Genomic DNA, 25274 nt, shown 5'->3' with positions numbered 1-25274 from the left:
TTCATTGGCATTTAGAATGCCACATAGGGCATAAACACAGTAGAGATGGCAATGTGGAATGACAGATTCTGATCCTCTAGAGAATGCAGGCTCTGGTGTGTAGCTTTGCCACCTTCTCCCTACTATCATTTGATGTTGTCACTGGTGTTTTCATGCACTTCATGTTTTTATATTCAGAATAATGTTTTAGTTCCTTATATCTCCAATTACAGGCTGACAATTTTAAAAGTAAAAATGTATAAAATCAAATTGTTGTATGCTGTAATATATTGTAAATATAGATTTTGTACAGGAGTATTCTATTTTGTAAAAATCAGCACTAACTGCCTTGGCATCTAATTATGTGTTTGCATTGCATTTTTTCTTAATTATAAAATACACGTTCTAATATAATTTGCCTTTTATAGCCTTACCATATGTTCATGCATATGGCAACCGCAAGTTCAAAGGTACCTATTTTTTTTAAGTTGTCAAATCTTCAGATTACTTCATTTTCTCTTCCTGATCATGTCTTTCTTTTGTAGTTACGGAGCATGAAGGACATGCTTTTTCAGTTCTCAAGGAATGTGATATTCAAGAATTTGATGGGTATGTAAACCCTAAACCAAAGCTGTCAAAATATTTGTTGAATTCTGTCAATCTGTGATAGGTTTTCTCTGAAATTATCTCCTTCAAATGGATTTCTGATAATGGACCAATAATACAATAACTAAATGACAATAGTCAACCATTTGCAATTGAAATAATTTATTTTAGACAAAGAACTCTTTGTGTACAGTCACAGCAGGTGAGAATTTAATTGCTTGTTCTGTAAGCAGTGATGAAGTACCTTTCTGCAAAGGACTATTGAGGTTTTGTACAACTCCCTGGTACTTATATTAGAGTCAAATTTAGCTCGCCAATATTTTCTGCTCATGTTTGCAATGTATAATGATGACACTACCATATGCAGTTGCGACTTAAACATTGTCATCCTTTGTTAAAGAAAAAATGTAATGCTGAATTTTGGCTTATATCTGCAATTTGTGCTTCTAGATTGTCAGATCTGAGATATTTCATATCATCCATTTGAATACTAAATAGTTTTCAGGCTTTTAAGAAATTTTGTAAGGCAATTGAAAAATTAATTAGTGCATAGCTTTGATCATTTTAACCTGCAGTTACCTACTTTTTTACCCCAAAACTCTTTTTCTTCAGTTATGTTAAAAGTTTGTTTAATCCAGAAAATTTTTAGGGGCTGAATTTTTGTCTGGATATAGAGGTGTGTTTCAGTGCACAATTGGCCACACCTAGTTTTTTTGGAGGAATTCCGACTTTCCTCTGTATTCCTGGCCCCATGCTATTTTCTTCTGACCATTTTGTGAGTCGGAAATGCCAAGCGTGCAAAATGCACACAAAATACTGAGACCGGGTTCCCTATTTTAAATGGGGGATGAAAATCGGATTTCCTCTCTTGCACCATTTCCATCTGGTGGTGGGGGATTTTGGAAGCCCATTAAAATTACGTCAGGTTTGAGAGTTCATAAAGAAAATGGAAAATCTGTTGAGGTGTCTGGAATATTCCGAAAGTTAAGTGCAAAGTCATGTCACAACCTTCAAATGTTACTATGAGGTGATGTATTATAGTGTGGATGTGTTTTTAATGCAGAGATTCGTCTAGTGATCTGTCCTTTGGACAGTTGACCAGCTTTGTTCACATGCATTACAGTGTTTTTCCAATGGAGAAAGCATTATAATGCAGTGATAAATTATATAAAACATCCTGTTATCTTGTGCCAACAGTGTTTTCTCTAATTTTATGGCTGTAGCTGAAATATATATAAAAAACCTGGTGCTGCCATTTATTAAAAAATCTATGGCTATGATACAGTGAGTCCTAGGTGCAAAACCCTAATGGCTGCTAAATCTAACTAGAGGCCCTAAACAGATTTGCGGCAGCAAGATTTTGGTTTGGGATCTTTCTGCCACTGACCCCCCCCCCCCGCCCTCACTGATGTGATCAGGAGGAAAAGGTATTAGCATATTTTATAATTTTTAATCTAATTATTGGGCTGAACACCACTATTTCCGCCCCCATTGTATTGTTCCACCCAGCCAGCGTGATGTCATGGCAACACGAATCACTACTGGTTTTCAAAAATGCAAATCAATCGTGATGACCATGCCAGGGGCACACAGTTAAGTATAGCCCCTGGGTGGTGAGGGACATGGCTAGGAAAATCTGGAGTGAAAACTCGGCTGTATCTCGGAGAGATAAAAACCAGTTTTTAGTCTGAAACTGACGCACCGCCAGATTTTGAGAAAATTCTGCCCCATATATGGAAACAAATCTTACCACTTGGCCCCTTACATTAATTGAAAAGCATTCTGTTTTGAAGTTGAAATGAACACTTGTTCTTTCCTTCCCAGCTGATTGTTTGGATAGCTGTGGTCATTTGGAGTGCTTGGCTGAGATTCAAGTGCTCATGAGTTTCAACACAGTAACTGTTTTATTTGCCTGAGAATGAATGACAATTACCAGACGTTTTATTAGCACATTGTCGTTTTGATGTGGTTTCTGGTTTGTTGACACATGCTAATAGGATTACAAATATGATGAGGTTTTTTTGAATAGTAGAATGCATTTTCTTCTCGGTTCAATTATATAGATGGTAGATGGTAAGAGATTATTTTTACCCAAGGAATATAAATTATTTTCCATTGCTATTGCATGGAGTCTGAGGATTATACATAGTTCATACTAGGTGAGTAGCGTTGGAGGATACACGGCTGATCTGAGGGGGCATGCTGAAACAAGGGGACATAGAGGTGGCATGGGTGATATAAGGGGGCATGGTGTGGCTGGGAGGTTGAAGAGAGAAGTTTAGGAGGCCTTTATACACTGTTCAGGGCTAGAAGACTCTGTTGGAGAACCAAGGTTAGTCTTCTAACCTGCTTACCTCTACGCACACTCCTCATGCATTCCACTACAGCTCGCAAACTGCACCATGGACTCAACCCAGTATGAAAAGGCAGAAATGGCATGGGAAGTCACGCGTAGCTCGGATATGCAGTTTGCAAACTGTGAAAGTACGCAGGTCATGTTTTCCTAGCCGAGTGTGTGATTCGGCCCCAAGATGACCATTCCTCACTCATACTGACTTAACTACACTTCTATTTTTTGGTAATTTCCTCACCCTGTACCATACCAACACCAGCCAACTATGCCCCCTTCCATTTCTACCTTTTTGAAAACACAGCTAGCTAACCTCTCTTATTAGCAAGCCAAAGATTGAGGCCCTCTTTGGCAAGTACATGACTTGCCTCTGCTTCTTCCTTTTTTATCTGTCTCCTTGGAAGCTAATTTCTCTAACATAAGAACATAAGAAATAGGAGCAGGAGTAGGCCATCTAGCCTCTCGAGCCTGCCCCGCCATTCAATAAGATCATGGCTGATCTGACGTGGATCAGTACCACTTACCCGCCTGATCCCCATAACCCTTAATTCCCTTACCGATCAGGAATCCATCCATCCGCGCTTTAAACATATTCAGCGAGGTAGCCTCCACCACCTCAGTGGGCAGAGAATTCCAGAGATTCACCACCCTCTGGGAGAAGAAGTTCCTCCTCAACTCTGTCTTAAACCGACCCCCCTTTATTTTGAGGCTGTGTCCTCTAGTTTTAACTTCCTTACTAAGTGGAAAGAATCTCTCCGCCTCCACCCTATCCAGCCCCCGCATTATCTTATAAGTCTCCATAAGATCCCCCCTCATCCTTCTAAACTCCAACGAGTACAAACCCAATCTCCTCAGCCTCTCCTCATAATCCAAACCCCTCATCCGGGAGAGTGAGAACAGGAATCGGTGGAGAATTAATGCGTGGCTGAGGGACTGGAGCAAGGGACAAGGATTTGGGTACTTGGATCATTGGGACCTCTTTAGAGGCAGGTGTGACCTGTTTAAAAAAGACGGGTGGCACTTGAATCCCAGGGGGACCAATATCCTGGCGGGAAGGTTGGCTAAGGCTACTGGTGAGACTTTAAACTAGAAAGGTTGGGGGGAGGGAATCGAAATGAGGGGACTGAGAGCGAGGAGGTTAGCTCGCAAATAGATAAGGAATGTAGACAGGGTAAGAGGGAGGTTAGACGAGTGAGGGAGAAGGGAAGTGCTCAGGCTGAAGGTCTGAGATGTGTCTATTTTAATGCCAGGAGTGTAGTGAATAAAGTGGATGAGCTTGGAGCGTGGATTGCTGCTTCGAATTGTGATGTGGTGGCCATTACGGAGACTTGGATGTCTCAGGGACAGGACTGGGTGCTTCAGGTGCCGGGTTTTAGATGTTTCAGGAAGGACAGGGAGGGAGGCAAGAGAGGGGGGGGGAGTGGCACTGTTGATCAGGGATAGTGTCACGGCTGTAGAGAAGGTGGACGCCGTGGAGGGACTGACTACGGAATCTCTGTGGGTGGAGGTTAGGAACAGGAAGGGGTCGGTAACTTTGCTGGGTGTTTTCTATAGGCCGCCCAATAGTAACAGAGATGTTGAGGAGCAGATGGGGAAACAGATCCTGGAGAGATGTAGGAATAACAGAGTTGTCGTGATGGGAGATTTTAATTTCCCAAACATAGATTGGAATATCCCTAGGGCTAGGGGTTTGGATGGAGAGGAGTTTGTTAGGTGTGTCCAGGAGAGTTTCCTGACACAGTATGTGGATAAGCCTACTAGAGGAGAGGCTGTTCTTGATCTGGTGCTGGCTAATGAACCTGGACAGGTGGAGGATCTCTCGGTGGGTGAGCATCTTGGGGATAGCGATCATAATTCTATCTCCTTCACGATAGCATTGGAAAGAGATAGGGTCAGGCAGGCTAGGAAAGTGTTTCTCTGGAGTAAAGGGAAATACAGTGTCATCAGGGAGGAAATTAGACGGGTAAATTGGAAGGAGGCATTCTTGGGGAAAAGTACCGAAGGAAAGTGGAGAATTTTCAAGGAATGTTTGTCTGGAGCTCTGCATGACAACGTTCCGATGAGACAGGGGGGTGTTGGTAGGGTACGGGAACCGTGGTGCACGAAGGTTGTGATGAACCTGGTAAATAAGAAAAGAGAGGCGTACAGAAGGTTCAGAGAGCTAGGAGGTGTTAAGGATTTAGAGGAGTATACGCGATGTAGGAAGGAGCTTAAGAAGGAAATTAGGAGAGCGAGAAGGGGTCATGAGAAGACCTTGGCGGGTAAGATTAAGGAGAATCCCAAGGCTTTCTACAAATATGTCAAGAGTAAAAGGATGAGATGTGAAGGCATAGGACCCTTAAAAGGTGAAGGGGGAAAAGTTTGTGCGGAACCGTTAGAAATGGCGGAGGTGCTTAATGAATACTTTACCTCGGTATTCACGGTGGAAAGGGATCTGGGTGGTTGTACTGCTGGATTGCGGAGGACAGAAAGGATCGAGCATGTGGACATAAAGAAAGAGGATGTGTTGGAACTATTGAATGGCATCAAGGTTGGTAAGTCGCCGGGACCGGATGGGATGTACCCCAGGTTACTGTGGGAGGCGAGGGAGGAGATTGCGGAGCCTTTGGCGATGATCTTTGCATCGTCGATGGAGACGGGAGAGGTTCCGGAGGATTGGAGGATTGCGGATGTGGTCCCTATATTCAAGAAAGGGAACAGGGACAGCCCGGGAAATTACCGACCGGTGAGTCTAACCTCAGTGGTTGGTAAGTTGATGGAGAGGATCCTGAGAGACAGGATTTATGATCATCTAGAGAAGTTTAGTATGATCAAAAGTAGTCAGCACGGCTTTGTCAGGGGCAGGTCGTGCCTTACGAGCCTGGTTGAGTTCTTTGAAAATGTGACCAAGCACATTGACGAAGGAAGAGCGGTGGATGTGGTCTATATGGACTTCAGCAAAGCGTTCGATAAGGTCCCCCATGCAAGACTTCTTGAGAAAGTGAGAGGGCATGGGATCCAAGGGGCTGTTGCCTTGTGGATCCAGAACTGGCTTGCCTGCAGAAGGCAGAGAGTGGCTGTGGAGGGGTCTTTCTCTGCATGGAGGTCAGTGACCAGTGGAGTGCCCCAGGGATCTGTTCTGGGACCCTTGCTGTTTGTCATTTTCATAAATGACCTGGATGAGGAAGTGGAGGGATGGGTTGGTAAGTTTGCTGACGACACCAAGGTAGGTGGTGTTGTGGATAGTTTGGAGGGATGTCAGAAGTTGCAGCGAGACATAGATAGAATGCAAGACTGGGCGGAGAAGTGGCAGATGGACTTCAACCCGGATAAGTGTGTAGTGATCCATTTTGGCAGATCCAATGGGATGGAGCAGCAGTATAAAATGAAGGGTACCATTCTTAGCAGTGTAGAGGATCAGAAGGACCTTGGGGTCCGGGTCCATAGGACTCTTAAATCGGCCTCGCAGGTGGAGGATGCGGTCAAGAAGGCGTATGGCGTACTAGCCTTCATTAATCGAGGGATTGAGTTTAGGAGTCGGGAGATAATGCTGCAGCTTTATAGGACCCTGGTTAGACCCCACTTGGAGTACTGCGCGCAGTTCTGGTCACCTCATTACAGGAAAGATGTTGAAGCCATTGAAAGGGTGCAGAGGAGATTTACAAGGATGTTGCCTGGATTGGGGGGGCATGCCTTATGAGGATAGGTTGAGGGAGCTTGGTCTCTTCTCCCTGGAGAGACGAAGGATGAGAGGTGACCTGATAGAGGTTTACAAGATGTTGAGGGGTCTGGATAGGGTGGACTCTCAGAGGCTATTTCCAAGGGCTGAAATGGTTGCTACGAGAGGACACAGGTTTAAGGTGCTGGGGGGTAGGTACAGGGGGGATGTCAGGGGTAAGTTTTTCACTCAGAGGGTGGTGGGTGAGTGGAATCGGCTGACGTCGGTGGTGGTGGAGGCAGACTCGTTGGGGTCTTTTAAGAGACTTCTGGATGAGTACATGGGATTTAATGGGATTGAGGGCTATAGATAGGCCTAGAGGTGGGGATGTGATCGGCGCAACTTGTGGGCCGAAGGGCCTGTTTGTGCTGTGGCTTTCTATGTTCTATGTTCTATCTCCGGTATCAACCTGGTGAACCTTCTCTGCACTCCCTCCAATGCCAATATATCCTTCCTCATATAAGGGGACCAATACTGCACACAGTATTCCAGCTGCGGCCTCACCAATGCCCTGTACAGGTGCATCAAGACATCCCTGCTTTTATATTCTATCCCCCTCGCAATATAGGCCAACACCCCATTTGCCTTCTTGATCACCTGTTGTACCTGCAGACTGGGCTTTTGCGTCTCATGCACAAGGACCCCCAGGTCCCTTTGCACGGTAGCATGTTTTAATTTGTTTCCATTGAGATAGTAATCCCATTTGTTATTATTTCCTCCAAAGTGTATAACCTCGCATTTATCAACGTTATACTCCATTTGCCATATCCTCGCCCACTCACTCAGCCTGTCCAAATCTCTCTGCAGATCTTCTCCGTCCTCCACACGATTCACTTTTCCACTTATCTTTGTGTCGTCTGCAAACTTCGTTACCCTACACTCCGTCCCCTCCTCCAGATCATCTATATAAATGGTAAACAGTTGCGGCCCGAGTACCGATCCCTGCGGCACGCCACTAGTTACCTTCCTCCAACCGGAAAAACACCCTATTTACTTATTTCTTCCATTTTCCACTTCCAATCTTGCCAATAATTCAACAGTTGTGTTTCTCCGCATTGTCTCGTCGAATTTTTCACTCACAAGATGGAATTTTAACTGCTATGCTAATCCTCACTACATAACTGGCACTGTACACCACTTCCTCGCTTCTGGTTTCCCACACAGTTACACTAAATAATTAATGGGCCAGCAACATGAATGGGAAATACGTGCGATTTAGTGTTGGGTAAGATTCTCATTGATGAAGCCCACCATCAGCTTGACAATGCTATAGCTACTGACGGGCTATTAAAGAGTCTCCTGTTCAACAAGAAGGCTATGCTTCACTGCTAGGACATCACAGTTTGAAAGATTTCTCCACAAGACACTCCCATCAAATTTCTCATGGTAGAACGTTAACCCAGAGCTGCCACATGATTCAGCAATGCCTCCCTCCAGGTTCTCTTCCAGGCTGTCAGAGAAAGGTGAGACTTGCTCTTCCCTGCCGATGGCATCAGGCCCTCCCAACTGGCAAGGTGGCATGTATGGAGGTCGCGAAGGAGGTCAGCAACCATGGGGTAACAAATCGAACCTGGCCCAATCAGGAAACAGGTCAACAAGCTGCTCTGATCCACCAGGATAAGTTCCAGTGTTGCATCATCAAAAGGAATCTCCGTGATGTTATCAGTAATGTATCTGTGTGAAGAGGCAGCAATTCTAGATGATTGAGTGCATGATCAGCCTTAGTGCCACATGGCACTGCAGCGACACAGTGTGCCTGACCTCAAATTCATGACAGCTGCAGAGCAAGAGGCGATGGAGATCGCTGTTGAGGAGTGCATTGACACCTCCTCATCAGCAACCTCTGCTAGCGCAGTTACACCCACGTGATTTGTGGCATGCTTGCATTTAGTTTTGGGAGCACAATCTGATGAGCACAACACAGACATAATCCAGCAGCTGAGGGAGGCTGTGACAAGTGGGACCACAGACTACTGTGGACCAGGCTCCTGCTGAGCCCCACGCTGATGACATGCCTCTGCTCATGACCTCAAGAACCTGATGGACAAGCAGCAGAGGTTAGGGGAAAATATGGCACATCTGTCAGAGATTATGTGCAGCTTTGCACGGAGTATTGAGGAGCCCATGCTAGCCATAAGTTCTCCCATGTTTTAGGTATTTGAGCATATTGCCTTGTAAAGAATGATGACCACCAGGTTGAGCATTTGACCTTTGTGGACTCGTACCTGCACTCCATTGGTCTAGCCATGAGCTCTGCACCTGGATCTCCTTTCAGGAGTCCCTTTCCCAAAGATAGTCAGGCAGGTGCCGTTGTGCACTAAGGTGAAAGAGGAGCGAATGCCAGCTGCTCCTGGGGCCTTCATCTTGGGACACTTCAGGGTTAGTGGCATCTGTTCATCCTCTCCACTATTGACCCCAAAAGACAAGGCTGAGGGGGATGCTACTTCACCAGCGCAAGGAACATTAGTCTGGAGCCTCGAAGCCACATGCCTCCAGAGGATGCTTGTCATGGTCATCCAAGACTACGGGCCATCACACTGAACAGAGTACCTCATCTCAATTGCTGATCTTGGGGTTGCACGTAGACACAGTGGTAGAAAATGTCAGAATAAATCTGAGCACAGAGGTGGCACAGATGATTTTTACAATTATTTTTCACTTAGAGTCATAGAGGTTTACTGCATGGAAACAGGCCCTTCGGCCCAACTTCTCCATGTCGCCCTTTTTAAAAAAAACCCTAAACTAATCCCAATTGCCCGCATTTGGCCCATATCCCTCTATATCCATCGTACCCATGTAACTAAATGCTTTTTAAAAGATAAAATTGTACCCGCCTCTACTACTACCTCTGGCAGCTTGTTCCAGACACTCACCACCATCTGTGTGAAAAAATTGCCCCTCTGGACACTTTTGTATCTCTCCCTTCTCGCCTTAAATCTATGCCCTCTAGTTTTAGACTCCCCTACCTTTGGGAAAAGATATTGACTATCTACCTTGTCTATGCCCCTCATTATTTTATAGATCTCTATAAGGTCACCCCTCAGCCTCCTACGCTCCAGAGAAAAAAGTCCCAGTCTATTCAGCCTCTCCTTATAACTCAATCCATCAAGTCCCGGTAGCATCCTAGTAAATCCTTTCTGCACTCTTTCTAGTTTAATAATATCCTTTCTATAATAGGGTGACCACAGTACACAGTATTCCAAGTGTGGCCTTACCAATGTCTTGTACAACTTTAACAAGATGTCCCAACTCCTGTATTCAATGTTCTGACCGATGAAACCAAGCATGCCGAATGCCTTCTTCACCACTCTGTCCACCTGTGACTCCACTTTCAAGGAGCTATGAACATGTACCCCTGGATCTCTTTGTTCTGTAACTCTCCCCAATGCCCTACCATTAACTGAGTAAGTCCTGCCCTGGTTCAATCTACCAAAATGCATTACTTCGCATTTGTCTAAATTAAACTCCATCTGCCATTCGTCAGCCCACTGGCCCAATTGATCAAGATCCCGCTGCAATTGGAGATAACCTTCCTCACTGTCCACCATGCCACCAATCTTGGTGTCATTAGCAAACTTACTAACCATGCCCCCTATATTCACATCCAAATCATTAATATAAATGACAAATAACAGTGGGCCCAGCACTGATCCCTGAGGCACACCACTGGTCACAGGCCTCCAGTTTGAAAAACAACTCTCTACAACCACCCTCTGGCTTCTGTCAAGAAGCCAATTTTGTATCCATTTAGATACCTCACCATGGATCCCGTGAGATTTAACTTTATACAACAACCTACCATGCGGTACCTTGTCAAAAGCCTTGCTAAAGTCCATGTAGACAACATCAACTGCACTGCCCTCATCTACCTTCTTGGTTACCCCTTCAAAAAACTCAATTAAATTTATCAGACATGATTTTCCACTCACAAAGCCATGTTGACTGTCCCTAATCAGTCCTTGCATCTCTAAATGCCTGTAGATCCTGTCTCTCAAAATACCTTCCAACAATTTACCCACCACAGATGTGAGGCTCACTGGCCTGTAGTTCCCAGGCTTTTCCCTGCAGCCCTTTTTAAACAAAGGCACAACATTTGCCACTCTCCGTGACTACCAATGATTCAAATATCTCGGCTAGGGGACCCGCAATTTCCTCCCTAGCCTCCCACAACGTCCTGGGATATACCTCACCAGGTCCCACAGATTTATCTACCTTGATGCGCTTTAAGACTTCCAGCACCACCTCCTCTGTAATATGTACACTCCTCAAGACATCAATATTTATTTCCCCAAGTTCCCTAACATCCATGCTTTTCTCAACAGTAAATACTGATGAGAAATATTCATTTAGGATCTCACCTATATTGACTAGGCTCACAATATCTCTTGTTATGCAAGGTTCCCGAAACTTGCCATAGTTTTCTTTAGGGTTTGCCTGGTATCATAGAACATAGAACAGTACAGCACAGAACAGGCCCTTCGGCCCACGATGTTGTGCCGAGCTTTATCTGAAACCAAGATCAAGCTACCCCACTCCCTATCATCCTGGTGTGCTCCATGTGCCTATCCAATAACCGCTTAAATGTTCCTGAAGTGTCTGACTCCACTATCACTGCAGGCAGTCCATTCCACACCCCAACCACTCTCTGCGTAAAGAACCTACCTCTGATATCCTTCCTGTATCTCCCACCACGAACCCTATAGTTATGCCCCCTTGTAATAGCTCCATCCACCCGAGAAATAGTCTTTGAACGTTCACTCTATCTATCCCCTTCATCATTTTATAAACCTCTATTAAGTCTCCCCTCAGCCTCCTCCGCTCCAGAGAGAACAGCCCTAGCTCCCTCAACCTTTCCTCATAAGACCTACCCTCCAAACCAGGCAGCATCCTGGTAAATCTCCTCTGCACTCTTTCCAGCGCTTCCACATCCTTCCTATAGTGAGGTGACCAGAACTGCACACAATACTCCAAATGTGGTCTCACCAAGATTCTGTACAGTTGCAGCATAACCCCACGGCTCTTAAACTCCAACCCCCTGTTAATAAAAGCTAACACACTATAGGCCTTCTTCACAGCTCTATCCACTTGAGTGGTAATCTTTAGAGATCTGTGGATATGAACCCCAAGATCTCTCTGTTCCTCCACAGTCTTCAGAACCCTACCTTTGACCCTGTAATCCACATTTAAATTAGTCCTACCAAAATGAATCACCTCACATTTATCAGGGTTAAACTCCGTTTGCCATTTTTCAGCCCAGCTTTGCATCCTATCTATGTCTCTTTGCAGCCTACAACAGCCCTTCACCTCATCCACTACTCCACCAATCTTGGTGTCATCAGCAAATTTACTGATCCACCCTTCAGCCCCCTCCTCTAAGTCATTAATAAAAATCACAAAGAGCAGAGGACCAAGCACTGATCCCTGCGGCACTCCGCTAGCAACCTGCCTCCAATCCGAAAATTTTCCATCGACCACCACCCTCTGTCTTCGATCAGACAGCCAGTTACCAATCCAATCGGCCAACTTTCCATCTATCCCACACCTCCTCACTTTCATCATAAGCCGACCATGGGGGACCTTATCAAACGCCTTACTAAAATCCATGTATATGACATCAACTGCCCTACCTTCATCAACACACTTAGTTACCTCCTCAAAAAATGCTATCAAATTTGTGAGGCACGACTTGCCCTTCACGAATCCATGCTGACTATCCCGGATTAATCCGCATCTTTCTAAATGGTCGTAAATCCCATCTCTAAGGACCTTTTCCATCAATTTACCAACCACCGAAGTAAGACGAACCGGTCTATAATTACCAGGGTCATTTCTATTCCCTTTCTTAAACAGAGGAACAACATTCGCCATTCTCCAGTCCTCTGGCACCATCCCCGTGGACAACGAGGACCCAAAGATCAAAGCCAAAGGCTCTGCAATCTCATCCCTTGCCTCCCAAAGAATCCTAGGATACATTTCATCAGGCCCAGGGGACTTATCGACCTTCAGTTTATTCAAAACTGCCAGGACATCCTCCCTCCGAACATCTATTTCCTCTGGCCTATTAGCCTGTAACACCTTCTCTTCCTCAAAAACATGGCCCCTCTCCTTGGTGAACACTGAAGAAAAGTATTCATTCATCACCTCGCCTATCTCTACTGACTCCATACACAAGTTCCCACTACTGTCCTTGACCGGCCCTAACCTCACCCTGGTCATTCTTTTATTCCTCACATAAGAGTAAAGAGCCTTGGGGTTTTCCTTGATCCGACCCGCCAAGGACTTCTCGTGTCCCCTCCTAGCTCTCCTAAGCCCCTTTTTCAGATCATTCCTTGCTAACTTGTAACCCTCAATCGAGCCATCTGAACCTTGTTTCCTCATCCCTACATAAGCTTCCCTCTTCCTTTTCACAAGACATTCCACCTCGTTCGTGAACCATGGTTCCCTCACTCGGCCATTTCCTCCCTGCCTGACAGGGACATACCTATCAAGGACATCCAGTATTTGTTCCTTGAAAAAGTTCCACTTTTCATTATTTCCTTTCCCTGACAGTTTCTGTTCCCAACTTATGCCCCCTAATTCTTGCCTAATCGCATCATAATTACCTCTCCCCCAATTTTAAACCTTGCCCTGCCGTACGGCCCTATCCCTCTCCATTGCAATAACAAAAGACACCGAATTGTGGTCACTATCTCCAAAGTGCTCCCCCACAACCAAATCTAACACTTGGCCCGGTTCATTTCCCAGTACAAAATCCAATGTGGCCTCACCTCTTGTCGGCCTATCCACATATTGTGTCAGGAAACCCTCCTGCACACACTGCACAAAAACTGCCCCATCCGAACTATTTGACCTACAAAGGTTCCAATCAATATTTGGAAAGTTAAAGTCTCCCATGACAACTGCCCTGTGACCCCTACACATATCCATAATCTGCTTAGCAATTTCTTCCTCCACATCTCTATTACTACTTGGGGGCCTATAGTAAACTCCTAACAACGTGACCACTCCTTTCCTATTTCTAACCTCAGCCCATATTACCTCAGTGTGCAGATCCCCCTCGAAGTGCCTTTCCGCAGCCGTTAAACTATCCTTGATGAACAATGCCACTCCTCCACCTCTTTTACCAGCTTCCCTACACTTAGTGAAACATCTATACCCCGGAACGTCCAACAACCATTCCTGTCTTTGTTCTACCCACGTCTCCGTAATGGCCACAACATTGTAGTCCCAAGTACCAATCCACGCCCCAAGTTCATCTACCTTGTTCCGGATGCTCCTTGCATTGAAGTAGACACACTTCAACCCACCTTCCTGTCTACCGGTACCCACCCTTGACCCTGATACCTTCCCCAGTACCTCACCACCCTCACTGACTTCTGGACTACAATTCCTTTTCCCACTCCCCAGACAAATTAGTTTAAACCCCCCTGAAGAGCCGTAACAAATTTCCCTCCTAGGATATTGGTGCCCCTCTGGTTCAGGTGCACCCCGTCCTGTTTGTACAGGTCCCACCTTCCCCAGAATGTGTTCCAATTATCCACGTATCTGAAACCCTCCCTCCTACACCATCCCTGCAACCACATGTTTAACTACACTCTCTCCCTGTTCCTCAACTGGCTATCACGTGGCACCAGCAACGTACCAGAGATGACCACATGTTTCGTCTTGGCTCTCAGCTTCCAGCCCAGCTCCAGAAATTCCTGCTTTAAATCCCCGTCCCTTCTCTTACCTATGTCATTGGTACCAATGTGTACCACGACTTGTGACTGTTTCCCCTCCCCCTTCAGAATCCGGAAAACACGGATTGAGACGTCACGGACCTTGGCATCCGGTAGGCAACATACCATCCGTGAGTCTCTTTTGCTGCCACAGAACCTCCTATCTATCCCTCTAACTAACGAGTCCCCAATTACTATTGCCCTCCCGAGCCACACACTAGCTTACCCTCCCGAGCCACAGAGACGGACACAGTGCTGGAGATCCTCTCACTGCGGCTCACCACTGGTATGTCATCCCCCTCAACCGTATCCAAAGCGGAATACTTGTTGCTAAGGGGAACGACCACCGGAGATCCCTGCACGGACTGCTTCCTCCCAGCCCCTCTCACCGTCACCCATCTGTTTTCATTCCTCGGAGTAACTGTATCCCTAAAGCTTCTGTCTATGGCCACCTCTGCGTCCCTAATGATCCTAAGTTCATCCAACTCCAGCTCCAGTTCCCTAACACGGTTTTGGAGGAGCTGCAGATGGGTGCACTTTCCACATATGTAATCAGCAGGGACTCTGTCGTCGTCCCTCACCTCAAACATAGTGCAAAAGGAACATAGCACTGCCTGCACACCCATCCCCTCTAGATACCTTGCCAGTACCAGGTAGAAACAGCAAGAATGAATTAAACTCACCCCTGCCTCGCCCTTTCTGCCGAAGCCCTGTGAGCCAAAGCCTTATAGCTCACACTCTGCTTCCCACTCACTACGCTGCCCGCTCCCGACGCTGCCCGCTGTATACTGCAGCCTACCTTTTATACTTCACGCGCTTAAAAAACCCTTCCCAGACTCCTTAGCAGCCCACTTCCAGTTTTCACTTTAAACTTAAAATACAACTGCAAAAGTAAAGGCCAAAAAAAAACACACACTAGCTGACTAATTAAATAAATAAACAATTCAATTAATCTCTCACCAGCACTGCTGCCTCCAATCAGTCCCTCTCAGCTTGCTCCAGTGGAACAATGAGGGGTAACCTCCCAGGTAACTGACTTTTAAAGTTAAAACAAAAACCCTTCCCAGACTCCTTAGCAGCCCACTTCCAGTTTTCACTTTAAACTTAAAATACAACTGCAAAAGTAAAGGCCAAAAAAAAACACACACTAGCTGACTAATTAAATAAATAAACAATTCAATTAATCTCTCACCAGCACTGCTGCCTCCAATCACTCCCTCTCAGCTTGCTCCAGTGGAACAATGAGGGGTAACCTCCCAGGTAACTGACTTTTAAAGTTAAAACAAAAACCCTTCCCAGACTCCTTAGCAGCCCACTTCCAGTTTTCACTTTAAACTTAAAATACAACTGCAAAAGTAAAGGCCAAAAAAAAACACACACTAGCTGACTAATTAAATAAATAAACAATTCAATTAATCTCTCACCAGCACTGCTGCCTCCAATCAGTCCCTCTCAGCTTGCTCCAGTGGAACAATGAGGGGTAACCTCCCAGGTAACTGACTTTTAAAGTTAAAATAAAAACCCTTCCCAGACTCCTTAGCAGCCCACTTCCAGTTTTCACTTTAAACTTAAAATACAACTGCAAAAGTAAAGGCCAAAAAAAAACACACACTAGCTGACTAATTAAATAAATAAACAATTCAATTAATCTCTCACCAGCACTGCTGCCTCCAATCAGTCCCTCTCAGCTTGCTCCAGTGGAACAATGAGGGGTAACCTCCCAGGTAACTGACTTTTAAAGTTAAAACAAAAACCCTTCCCAGACTCCTTAGCAGCCCACTTCCAGTTTTCACTTTAAACTTAAAATACAACTGCAAAAGTAAAGGCCAAAAAAAAACACACACTAGCTGACTAATTAAATAAATAAACAATTCAATTAATCTCTCACCAGCACTGCTGCCTCCAATCAGTCCCTCTCAGCTTGCTCCAGTGGAACAATGAGGGGTAACCTCCCAGGTAACTGACTTTTAAAGTTAAAATAAAAACCCTTCCCAGACTCCTTAGCAGCCCACTTCCAGTTTTCACTTTAAACTTAAAATACAACTGCAAAAGTAAAGGCCAAAAAAAAACACACACTAGCTGACTAATTAAATAAATAAACAATTCAATTAATCTCTCACCAGCACTGCTGCCTCCAATCAGTCCCTCTCAGCTTGCTCCAGTGGAACAATGAGGGGTAACCTCCCAGGTAACTGACTTTTAAAGTTAAAACAAAAACCCTTCCCAGACTCCTTAGCAGCCCACTTCCAGTTTTCACTTTAAACTTAAAATACAACTGCAAAAGTAAAGGCCAAAAAAAAACACACACTAGCTGACTAATTAAATAAATAAACAATTCAATTAATCTCTCACCAGCACTGCTGCCTCCAATCAGTCCCTCTCAGCTTGCTCCAGTGGAACAATGAGGGGTAACCTCCCAGGTAACTGACTTTTAAAGTTAAAATAAAAACCCTTCCCAGACTCCTTAGCAGCCCACTTCCAGTTTTCACTTTAAACTTAAAATACAACTGCAAAAGTAAAGGCAAAAAAAACACACACACTAGCTGACTAATTAAATAAATAAACAATTCAATTAATCTCTCACCAGCACTGCTGCCTCCAATCACTCCCTCTCAGCTTGCTCCAGTGGAACAATCCTAAGAATGCTACGAAAAACTGTTATTTATAAAAAACGTTTCTTGTTTATTTACACATCTATTTACATATCAGTACTCTACAAGAGGCTGTATTTCTACTTTGCACTAGATCTCAGTCTCTTAGTTATGTGACTGAAGACGGGAATGGGTTAATGAACTTTGTAACACTTAAGCATTGAGACCCGAACTCTGTAATACTTAGAGATTTGTGAGAAGCACTGTAGAGCTCATTGTTTTCGTGTCTGTTGAACTTGTTTTCGTGTATCCAAACCAGATAAGAGAGAGAGCGGTCCTTGCTGCTGTATACAACCATATGATTTTCCCAGCTAGTATAAGCGAAGCAGAATCAGCTACGCAGATTCCATTTTCTGTTCTTTTATATTATGTACTCAACATGGTGGAACTTACATGTATGCCTTCTGTGATCATATAATAATAGATTCATATATATTCATTATATACCATTCATCCTTATCAAGATAAATTGCTATATAGGCTCCTGTATTTTAGTTAACCTGTTTATGCAAACTTATGATCTTGTGTAATGAATAAACAACGCACAGGTGGTGACAAAACAGATATTCGCAGCCTTGAGATGGCCACAGTGACACGGGAAAGACGGAATTGCCGAGGCAGCAATAATCGTGGGAAGATGCGGACGTGACCAGGGGTGAAAATATATGTATAAATGTTTGCTCTTGACCTGTATTCGGTGAGAAGTCTGGAGACCACGTTCGGGATCGGACTTCTCCCACAATTGTGAAAATAAACCACTGTACTTTGACTCACGACTAGTCTCAGAGGTATTATTTACCTACAACAGTGACATTGCATCATAGTTACATCATTAGTTACATCATTATCAGCTGCTGCCATCTATTGTTCAAGGTTTTCCAAATATAAAAACACTGCAAAGCTTAAAACCTAGCCAGCTAGGAATCAAATCAAAACGTTTCTAATCAATTAACTAGTATGTATTGTACCTACTTTAATTTTGATTTGGCACCTGTTATTTTCCTAGAGTGCGGGGGCTTTTGATCTGGAGCTCAGTTTAACAATGGAAACGGCTTAAATTAAAAGGGTTTGGATATCACAGTTATGATGTGTAAAGTGGCATGATACAACTGCCGCTCGATTATTATACAGTATCAGCACTGCCACATAGATCCAAGAATAAAATCAAATCCTGAAAAGCCTTAACCAATTTTATATAATATATTGTGTATTGATAAAAACATAATTCTGTAGGAGAAAAGGCTATTTATTTCCAAGCTAAATGTTGGTGCTAGGCATTTGAATGCACTTCTTTGTAGGTACTTTGTGAAGTACTGTAATACTTGCACACAAACAAGTGATCAAATTAGATATAATGTAAGAGTACATCATATAAAGATCAGAGCTGTATGGCATGTGATTTTAATGGGGAAAGCGATGTCTTTTGATAGGATTACATACAAATGAATGGATGTCCAGCTGCAGCCAGTGCAAAGTGTTATTTGATTCACACTAAGCTTTCTATGGAAGGGGGATATGTAATTAAATGTATAATGCACTAGCTAAAGCCATACAAACATCGGGAAAAATGTGGACAGAAGTATTGCCCACCATACTAATGAGATTAAGGGCTACCACAAACCGGACAACCGGATTAACCCCTTATGAACTAATGACAGTACGGGTGATGCAATTACCAGAAAGCATCATAACAGGTGGGACCGATGCAGGTCCACTAAAAGATAAAATCAGGAGATATGTTTTAGAACTAAGCACCCAACTAAAAGGGATGCGCAAATTGGTAAAAGACAATCAGGAAATAAGAAATGCGGAGAGAGAAATGCTCCCTGACGTCCCAACAGTGGGAACACCTAGTGAAACCACTACCTGACAAACCAGGGTTTGCAGCAAAATGGAATGGGCCACATGAAGTTATAATTAGTGGAGGCACCTGTGCCTGTATAGACATAAGAGGGAAAGGTATATGGAAACATTAGACTCAGTTGAAAGAATATGCTGGAACTAATTGGAAAAATATGTGATATACTTCAATTGCAGATATAAACAGACAACGACTGACCTCCAAGCAAACTGAACGGGTTCGCGGGAAGTTGCGCGTGGACAGTATAGCCTTTGAACCATTGTATAATGGTCGCGCGGGTTATTATTAAGTGATAGGATGCTTCTCTTGCTGCATCTCACGACCCTGGCCCTGTTAGCCATAGCGGGAAAGTATAGATGGAATTATGAGGATTTAGGGATAAAGCACAGTGATCATCTCTGTAATGATGACTCTGTCTATTGTATGAACAAGTTTGTGTATATGTCTTATCTGTATGCATCACAATCGAATCTGAGCAAGTGCTGGGTCTGTTCACACATTCCCACGCACGGAGGAAAGGGAGGAAATCCTTTATTCCCTATCCCTTTATCAGCTCCGGAAATGATAGAATGGATTTTAAATCAAAATGGAACCCAGGAAGGGACAAGGAAACTGACATTTAAAACCCCATCGGGTACCACCATGCAGGGTACGTTTAATATCAGCAGCAGTGATGTTGTTTTAGGGCTAGGGGACGGAGGGGGCACTCTATCGACCTTTAAGAGATATTACCAACCCAGCTACGACAGATCAGATTCCCCACCCTACTTCGTTGTGAAAAATCAACAGAGGAGATCTATCTGCCTGGTAAGAAATGGAATCATACCTGTTGGCAATAGCTACTGTATACAGCAGATTGATATCACTAATGACGCTTGGGCCATGGTACAACAGGTCACAATCCAGTGCCCCACAGCCACCGTCCCGGTTAGCTTCCCCTCCGCTTATGTAAGCGGGATGACTGCATATAATTGTACCTATTTTGTCTGTGGAAACAATGCCTATCCGTGGCTTCCCTGGAATTGAGCAGGATTGTGTTATTTGGCATATGTGGTGCCATATATTCACCATTACACTGACTTACGGGACCACCCCGTGATACACCTGCTTAGGGCTAAGCAACCCATTAGTGAGACAGAACGGTTCTTCATGGTAGCCTACCCGCTTGACGGGACGGCAAAGGCAGCACATGAACTTATACGGATGGCCTCGACCCTAGAGAGAATTGCAAATGAGACTAAGGATGGGTTCGAGGAGGTGAGCACGGCCGTCTCTGAAATATCAGCAGAGGTTGTAGCTATTCGGACTGTGGCGTTACAGAACCGATTGGCACTCAATTGTGTGCTCGCCTCCCAAGGAGGAACATGTGCTATAGTTGGCTCCGAATGCTGTACTTATATTCCAGATGCTTCGGAGAATATAACTCGCTTAGCAGATCATATTAAACACGTGGCGAAAACAATACAGGATGAGGGGAAACAATATCATAATTATAACTCTCTGGGATGGCTGGGGCACTGGTTCGGGTCATGGGGTGCATACCTGATGCATGGATTGATTGTATTAATTGTAATTGCTTGCTGTGCTTGTATGGCATTATTGAACACCTGCTGTAAAACAGTAACAGCGCGGATTATGCCGGGTGCAAGTGTACAGGCAGAGGGGGCATGTTTGGACCTGGCCCGACCAAAAGGGGGGAAATGAAGACGGGAATGGGTTAATGAACTTTGTAACACTTAAGCATTGAGACCCGAACTCTGTAATACTTAGAGATTTGTGAGAAGCACTGTAGAGCTCATTTTCGTGTCTGTAGAACTTGTTTTCATGTATCCAAACCAGATAAGAGAGATAGCTGTCGTTGCTGCTGTATACAACCGTATGATTTTCCCAGCTAGTATAAGCTAAGCAGAATCAGCTACGCAGATTCCATTTTCTGTTCTTTTATATTACGTACTCAACATGATGGAACTTACATGTATGCCTTCTGTGATCGTATAATAATAGATTCATATATATTCATTATATACCATTCATCCTTATCAAGATAAATTGCTATATAGGCTCCTATATTTTAGTTAACCTGTTTATGCAAACTTATGATCTTGTGTAATGGATAAACAACGCACAGGTGGCGACAAAACAGATATTCGCAGCCTTGAGATGGCCACGGTTACATGGGAAAGACGGAACTGCCGAGGCGGCAATAATCGTGGGAAGATGCGGACGTGACCAGGGGTGAAAATATATGTATAAATGTTTGCTCTTGACCTGTGTTCGGTGAGAAGTCTGGAGACCACGTTCGGGATCGGACTTCTCCCACAATTGTGAAAATAAACCACTGTACTTTGACTCACGACTAGTCTCAGAGGTATTATTTACCTACAACAGTGACATTGCATCATAGTTACATCATTAGTTACATCATTATCAGCTGCTGCTGATATTAACTCTATATCTATCCTCAAGTATTTATTCCCAACTATATACATCTTCCTACATCTCCCCACAAAGTCTCAGGGCGAGATTTTCTGGCTGTGCTCGCCCCAAGTCCGGAAATTCTCGCCTGAGGTCAACAGCCCTTTGCATGGTCCGCCCCCACTTGCTACGGTTCCCGTGACGGGTGGGACGGGAAAATTGCACCCTCAGATTTCACAGGGTTAATGTCTGTGGCACTTGACCTGGTCCTGATTTCATTTTGAGGTTGGGGATGGACTACAATCTCTTGTTGTTTGATCGGAGTGTTTCCACCTGGGTGGTTATAGAATTTCTATTTCTTTCTGGTTCCTTCAGATATTTCCATTGTCCAACTCAATTTTATAAGATCTTGGCTGTGGAGCTCTTTCTCTTACAATTCCTTCTTTCTGTTGAACTCATTTCACACTCCCCAGATTGCTTGTCAGTATTTTCATCAACTTTGTAAACGAGCCTCAGCTAAAAAAAATGTTTTTCTGCTCAGTAAAGGTTATTTCTGGTTCTTGATTGCATACAGGGGTTCAACAATTCCTTTATCTTTGTATCTTAATCTTGCTAAGTGTTGTTCTATTATTTTTAGTGCAGTTTCTACTGGACCTTGCAACTGGATAGAGCATTGTTGCAATGTAATATTTTAAGCTATTTGACTTAGTCAGGTAACACTGAAACACCTTTGCCAGCTTGAATTCTGTGGATTGACCATCAACCTCTAATTTAATGCTCCAAATTAGTTTCTTTTCATTAACCTCTCCTTCAAAGGTTATTTGTTTTTATATGGTTGTTCCATTTCTTGATTTTTTTTTGACTTGATCTTGTTTTTGTATTTCACATTCCTACTTGGTTGACAATCCCAGGAACCTTTATAATTCTGTAAACCTGCCTATGAGCTATTGGAACTTTGGATCTGCAGACAATTTTAAAATGTCCTAACTTCCCACAGTTGTGACACTGTGCTCCCCATGCTGAGCATTCTTCCTGTTCATGTAGGATTTTCCTGCCATACTGTGAGCATCTCAAGATGGCAGTTGATGCACTTTTTTCCAATTTTGTGGACTTCTGCTTCATTGCATTTTTCTTTTTTGCCTGGCACATTGAATTGCTTCACTTTTTTTTCTCACTTGCACAACTATTCTGTTTAGCTTCCTAAGCTCGGCCACTCGGCAAATTGTACTATCTTTGTGAGAGTTAAATCGTCCCTCATTTTCAAAAAAATGGATCAGATTTCATTTAAGACTTCAACCACAATATGCTCATGTATTAATTCATCTCTGAGGATCCCATAGTCACAATTCTCAGTGAGTCTGTACAGGTCATTTATAAATGAGTTCGTGGATTCACCTAGTTTTTGCCTCCTCTTATTAAAGTTTGCTCACTCAATTATTAAATTCCTTCAAACACTGAAGTACGAATCAGATGCCTGGAAGATTTCCTCGTATGAGCTTGGAGCCTAATTGATGCCCTGACTTGCAATATAATTGTCTGCTATGCCCCCTCCTGCGTAGAGTAAAGTAGTGACCTGATACGTCTGTTCCTTCTTCTGGAAAATCTCTTCCTACAATTGTCACCTTGTTGAGCCTATTGCAAGTCTTCAGCACTTCAGAACTGTTCTGGTAGTGCTTAGGTACAACCCTAAGTTATGGATCCATTGCTGCTTCAGTAGTTTGACTTGTATATTGTGATCTGTTCTTACTGCTGTCTAGACCAGTATCAGGTTCTCCTGATAACCTTTTACAGCTGTGCCCTTCATAAGAGCACTATTCAGAGAGTATTGAAATTGGAATTATGTGAGGCGGTGGCCTCACCCCTCCTCAGAGGTTGAGACTGACTATCAATCAATAACATGGGAGCTCTATTTGTTTCCATTAGTTTTTGAGAGTTTCTATTGTGTCCTGGATGCTTTAAGCTCTGGCTCCTAATTTACAACATTCCTATGCTATATGTGGTACAAATTAGGCAAAAATAATAATGTTAGCAAATCTAATTAACATATTTTGATATTCATTTAAAACTCTACCTCTAAGAGATCTTGCAGCATAAACAGAAGTGTAATAATATGCAAACAATTTTTGATAAATATAGTTTGTTATAGCATTATATTCATGTGTAGCGATAACTCGAGCTAAATGTTCAATGAGAAATTAATATTATTACATCAATAAGACAAATCTCTGCAAGTATCAGAAAGAGAGATGATACGGTCTAATTTAAAATGGTCTTAAATAGACCATGTTCACTATCACTTTCCCAATTAGAGCATGGTTATAGCCTTACTTGTCCAAATGATATACATGGTTTCCTCGACTGTAATTTCTTATAATGTTCTTTTTGTTACTTTACAGAGTAGTGTGTGTGGGTGGTGATGGGACTGCAAGTGAAGTGGCCCATGGCTTACTCGTCCGAGCCCAAACTGATTCCGGGAGGGACATCGATTCCAACTTCACGCCTGTCAGAGCACCACTTCCTCTCGGCATAATACCGGCAGGTGGGCTTAGAAAAATGCTGACTCATTTGGTTCTGCATCTGTCCTTATTCTGTTTATCACCCCTTCATAATTTAAGTCAAGCAGCAGCATTTATATATATATATATATATATATATGACCTATACGTGTATGTATATATGAATATTTGTTGTGTTCATACATGTATGTGTGTCTATACAAAACAGGTATTTCAATCCAAAATAATTAAGTAGAAAGTTTTATTTTTATTAAATGAGAAAAGTATATCTCATGAGCCTTTTGTTTTTGTTTTATATCATCTTGCCTGATCTTTAAATATATGTCCAATGAACATTAGGGCCTATAACTTCCTGGATCCCCAGTGTTGGATTTGGGGGTACCTCAAAGATGCACTGGGGAATCCATCTTGGAAGTTCCCAGGTAAGGCTTTATGTGGTAATTGCCCAGAAGCGATAAATTCCCCTGGACAATTGCAATTTGCAGGGAACCATTAATAAAGCAATTTAAATTGCTAAAGATGGTTCTGCAGTGTTACGCTAATAGTTACTCTGAAAACATTAGAAAAAATAAAATCACTTCTAACTTCAGCATGACTATTTTAAATACCCAGACCAATCCCTGCATGGGACACCCCCACACTCCTGACCTCCCAAGGGTGTAGACACCCCCATCCCCACAATCCAACCCCAACCATCCGCCATGACCATCCAATGCCTTACACCACCCTGCCCCCAAAATGCCCGACAACACCCCCTGAATCCCATCTACTTGCTTTAGGTGTGTCATCCTTTGCTGCGATTCTTTTGGACTCCAACTCTGGACCCAGGGACGCACTGTGCTGCCTGGATCTCATCCTGCCCAAGTCAGTAAGGTGAGACGGGCACTGAAGAAATTCAGTGCAGGGAAGTGGGTACAGAGTGTCAATCTGGCACTGATTGCCAATCCGAAGAATAAATCACCGAAATTGTTGGTTTTAGATATGCATCAAATGTTCAATGCAATTGGCAGATCATTATTGTGTATAGATTACACTGAAAACTCCAGTACAAGCAAATTATCCAAGTTTAATATGTAATTGCAAAGAACCACACATATTAAATCTTTAAGTACAGATCTGTAAACATGAACTCATTAAACATTACAATATGATTTTGCTCTAAAGCATGTATTAGTTTTCTAACAAACATTTTTTTCAAATCTATTAGACTGGCCTCTTAATTCATTTCCGTAGTGACAAAATATTGTAATCATTGTGGAATTCAATACTGTGAAGTTGCTTTAAGTAGGGATATTTTCTGTAAGATATCCTTTCACCGTTTCCACTTTCCCATTACCCCTCAGCCAAATTACTATCATAAAAATAATACTCAATTATAGGAAGTGATCTGAGAAGACATGGCCCTGCTACAACAAAATGTTAATGCACAACATGGACAGTTCTGGCAAACTATTATTAGCTGGAACTGGAGTTTTTAGCGT

At 43.4% G+C, this 25274-nt stretch overlaps 1 protein-coding gene across 1 annotated transcript in view; it reads left to right on the top strand.

Annotated features, from left to right (window-relative positions):
- The window catches only part of cerkl (CERK like autophagy regulator), a 155016-nt gene that overhangs the window by 99673 nt on the left and 30069 nt on the right, over positions 1–25274 (top strand). The window contains exons 4-5 of the mRNA XM_078227711.1: positions 525–588; positions 23674–23816. Coding sequence (XP_078083837.1) covers positions 525–588; positions 23674–23816 — 207 coding nt within the window. The remainder of the gene's footprint in view (positions 1–524; positions 589–23673; positions 23817–25274) is intronic.

This window comes from Mustelus asterias, chromosome 14 (assembly GCF_964213995.1).
Source record: "Mustelus asterias chromosome 14, sMusAst1.hap1.1, whole genome shotgun sequence".
Taxonomy (NCBI): domain Eukaryota; kingdom Metazoa; phylum Chordata; class Chondrichthyes; order Carcharhiniformes; family Triakidae; genus Mustelus; species Mustelus asterias.
This window is presented reverse-complemented; position numbering and strand designations above follow the sequence as displayed.